This window comes from Tupaia chinensis, unplaced genomic scaffold (assembly GCF_000334495.1).
Source record: "Tupaia chinensis unplaced genomic scaffold, TupChi_1.0 Scaffold000058_1, whole genome shotgun sequence".
Classification (NCBI taxonomy): domain Eukaryota; kingdom Metazoa; phylum Chordata; class Mammalia; order Scandentia; family Tupaiidae; genus Tupaia; species Tupaia belangeri.
In genome coordinates this window covers 86805-90961 of record NW_006159516.1, presented here as the reverse complement: position 1 = coordinate 90961, position 4157 = coordinate 86805, and the positions used below count along the sequence as shown (strand labels likewise).

The 4157-nt window shown below is 34.5% G+C and overlaps 1 protein-coding gene across 2 annotated transcripts in view; it reads right to left on the bottom strand.

Moving 5' to 3' along the window:
- Nucleotides 1-1849: 1849 nt before the first annotated feature.
- The window catches only part of LOC102493719 (killer cell lectin-like receptor subfamily I member 1), a 16595-nt gene continuing 14287 nt past the window's right edge, over nucleotides 1850-4157 (bottom strand). For both annotated transcript variants that reach the window (XM_027776600.1, XM_027776602.1), the window contains exons 5-7: nucleotides 3018-3169; nucleotides 2581-2684; nucleotides 1850-1990 (exon numbers count right to left, since the gene is read on the bottom strand). In XM_027776600.1, the coding sequence (XP_027632401.1) occupies nucleotides 1879-1990; nucleotides 2581-2684; nucleotides 3018-3169 (368 nt within the window). In that variant the 3' untranslated portion in view covers nucleotides 1850-1878. The remainder of the gene's footprint in view (nucleotides 1991-2580; nucleotides 2685-3017; nucleotides 3170-4157) is intronic.

Here is a 4157-nt window from a genome sequence, read left to right as displayed (position 1 = left end):
TCTGGGCATGCATGTACATGTGTCCAGTGTGATTCCCAAACCACCAGGTCTAGGACTTGAACCTTGGTTGGCCATGTGGAAGTCCAGCTCCCCAACCAACACACCACCTCCGGGCCTACATCTGCTCATTTTATTTTATTTTTTTGTTCTTGCTGTAGGGCATGTGCACTCACCAGAGAGAGACAGAGAAAGTAAGAAATCTCCTCCCCACCCAAAGATTTGGCCACCTTCAACCCTTTCTCCTCCATTCTCCTCACAAGATTTTGGGATTACATACACATGTATCCAGCGTGTTTTTCAAGTCACCAGTTCTGGGACTCAAACTTCAGTGTCAGAGTGTCAGTGATGTGGGATCCAGCACCTTAACCACCATGCCACTTGCTGGACCTGTTTTCTTTGATTTTAATTGAGCATTTTATATATTTTCTCTCCTCTCTTAGCATAGCAACTATAGTTTATTCATTTTACCTTTTATTAATTGCCCTAGAGTTTACAGTACATATTTACAACTAATTCTTGTCCATTTTCAAATAGCACTCCCCTATTTCACAGGTAGTGCAAATATTTCTAACCAGGTATTCCTAATTCCCTTTTTCCATAACTTGTAGCATTCATTTATTTTGTTGTTACTAGAGTTTTTACCAAATTGTCTGTTAGGTCAATTAAGAATAAGAAACCTAGGACTACATGGAGATGCAGTGATAAAATATGATGCTTTTTGAGGCTGACTCACATGGGAAGGTTCTGAGTTTGCATCTAGTATCCTCCCTTAAAGCAACAGACATGCTCACATCCATACCTTGAATTGGGTGAAGCTGGGGATGGAGCACAGTATCAAGGTTCTGTTGGGGTGTGTGCTCTCTCTCATGGAAGATATTTACAAACTTAAAATACAATATACTTGCTTTCTTTATATAGATGCTAGTTTCTGGCCTACATAATTTTCCTTTTTAAAAACTTAATGAAATATGTTATGCAAGGCAGGCAAACTGTCCAGAAATTTCCTTTTTGTTGTTTAAGAGTCTACTTTGCCTTCAGTCTTGAAGAATAATTTAACTGATTACAAAATTCTTGTTTGTTTTTCCCCTTTAAACATTTTAGTTATCTTATTCTAGTCTCTTCTTTCGTGGTTTCTGAAGAGAAGTATTTGCTTCTCTACAGGTAGTTACTCATTCCCCCATTATGACATGGTATGTTATAGAACAATTATCAAATGTGTAAAACATTATGTGATACTAAATGTGGAAGAAGATGGTGTGTATATATTCTTGATTTGATTATTAAACACTGTATGCATGTTTCAGTGCATAAACAAACACCATACTGTATCCCACAAAGATAAACATTGAATGTATCTAAACCAGAAACCACAATAAGAAATATGTATGAGCTGGTCCAGCCTTGTGACCTAGTGGTTGAGGAAGCGAGATTTCACATGGCTGGCTATGGTTCAGATCACTGCCCTAGTGGTTTGGGAAACACACCAGGTACATGTGCACGGGTGACCCAAATCGTGCCAGACTAGAGAAATGTAGGAGAAAGGATTGTGAAGTGACCATGCCCCAGTCAGGTATGCTTTCCACCTCTCTTTCACTCTCTCTGTCTCTCTACTTCTTTTGGGCCAGTGCATGTGCACTCTGGCAATAAAAAATATATGTGAACTGCAGTAGGGAAGAAAATTACCCCCAAGAAATCTGCAGATAGTAATTTTTTTCACTTCCAATGTAATTTTAAAAAATCAACAAGTTTAATACATTCTGCTCACTAAAAAATAAGCACTAATTTATAGAATTTTATAAAATCAACAAATAAACTGTATTTGTAAATACTTTATTATTTAGGATTTAATGACAGGATTTGTTAGTAAAATGGATGCAATTATATACTTAATTCACAGATATACTTTTTCTTAGATGTACAATCCTCTTCATAAGTACTGATTCCATTTATGTATGCACAACAATGATTCTTCGTGTTCAGAACTGTCACTCTGTGTAGAAACAGTAAAGACAACATGGAAGAAAAAACCAAGGTATCATATCTGCACATGCCAATTTTATCTTAATTAATATTAGAAAGAATGACTTTAATACTACTAAGGACAAATAAAAGCAAAAAAAGAATAAAATAACAAAAAGCAAATTTAAATAAGAATAGAAGAAAACATCCTGAGGACTGATGATCTTTAATTATAATACTTTAAGCTTAACAGAAAATATTAGATATTCTATTTGTTCAAGTAGTGTTATAAAGCTTAACAGAAAATATTAGATATTCTATTTGTTCAAGTAGTATTATAAATAAAATAACAATTAGGTATGATAGAAGGTAATAGATACATAAACTTACCTAAGTTATACAAAAATTTATCATTAGAGTCCAGTAAAGTTAAAAATATTAATTTCATAGAAGTGAGATTGTTTAGAAAGGGCAGTCAACATTTAACCAATTATTTCCTACAACCTAATCCTCATGTACTATGAATCTTTCCTTTTTCTTTCTTGCTCTTTCTGTGCCCTACATTTTTAATATCCCAATGTTTTTCCCCCCCACATAGTCTCAGAAAACTTTAGCACTTACAGGCTTTGGGCCACTTTGGTGCCATCTTCCCATAACCAGGATCCATTGGGGTTACACATTTTGAGACCTATCCATCCTTCTATGTCAAACACTGATAAGCTTTCCTATTGGGGAAAAAAAAAATCATAAACCAGAAATATGTATATAATTACTTCTTCCTGAGTCTAGAATTAGTGATAATCATTTCCCAATGTTTTGTACACATTGACTCAGTATTAATAAGTTTTTTCTCAAGATATTATCTCATTTTTTAAAATTACTTGTAGCTGTAGTAGATAGCCTAATGATAATTTTTACCCCCCAAAATTAAATTAAAGTGGGACAATATCTAATATTTTTTAGAATAGTGATGGTTTGCTCTAAAGTTTATCCATCACTACTATTCCCCAATGAAATATGGTTACACTATAACAGAGAAGTGAAAGTGTCTTTCCTACCAGCTCTTCTTGAATGTCTATCTTCAACAGATGGGAATTCAGTTCTGCACAGGCAGCATGACTTTCTGGCCAGGTTTTGGGTTCATTGGAAACTTGATAGAAACTGTTTCCCAACCCGAACCAGTGATTTGAACAAAGACTATAGGAATATTCTAGAAAATACAAATGGGAATATTCCAGAAAATCACTCAGCACTATGAATAACTATTATGAACACAATTACTAGATTTATGTGTTTATAATACAGACGGATGTTAGCTAGAAAACAAAAACTTAAACATTTTTGTAACACTGTGAGCAATCTTTACATAAGCAATAGTTAGCAATAATTAACAATGTTTTGCTCATTTGTTTTGAATGTTTCTATTTACAAACTGTTATAAAATTGTACCCATACAAAGATACATTTCAAATAAAATTATAAACGTGCTTGATCTGATTAAAATTATGTATGCATATTAAATTGGCTAGATAATATGTTACCATATGGACACAAAAAGCAATTAGAAAACTATTGCTATTCTTTTTTTTTTTTCTGGAGAGGTTTTCGCTATAGGGCGCGTGCGCTCGCCAGACAGGCAGAGACATAGAGACAGAAAGATAGAAATCACCCCCCAGGGGGGATGGTCACGCCGCAATCCCTTCTCCTCCATTCTCTGCCCGGCGTGAGTTTTAAGCCACTGGGTTTGGGACGCAAACCACGGTCAACTATGTGGGAGTCCAGTGACATAGCCATTACGCTAACTGCTGGTTCCCACTATTTCTATTCTTTTGGAGATCTTTATTATTGATGGTTTTTAATGTATGGGATAAAATTTAGTAATTAATTTTTAGAGCTTATGTTCTAATTATAACTATGTGAACTAACATGCTCACATCCAAAGACCTTCCAGATGACCCCAGGTACGTGTGCGCCAGAGATTTGTTACTGGTTGGGGATGGATTGAAATATCAAGGCTCTGTTGAGGGTGCAGTGTCTCTTACTAATGGAAGAAATACATTAATTAATTTAAAAATATAGTTTGCATATTTTCTTCATTTTTAAAATTATTTTTACAACGATCAAAAATACAAAGTTACTTTTATTTTAAGAAAATAATTACATTTTGCTCTCTCTCTCTGAAAAGAGAGGTTGGTTCT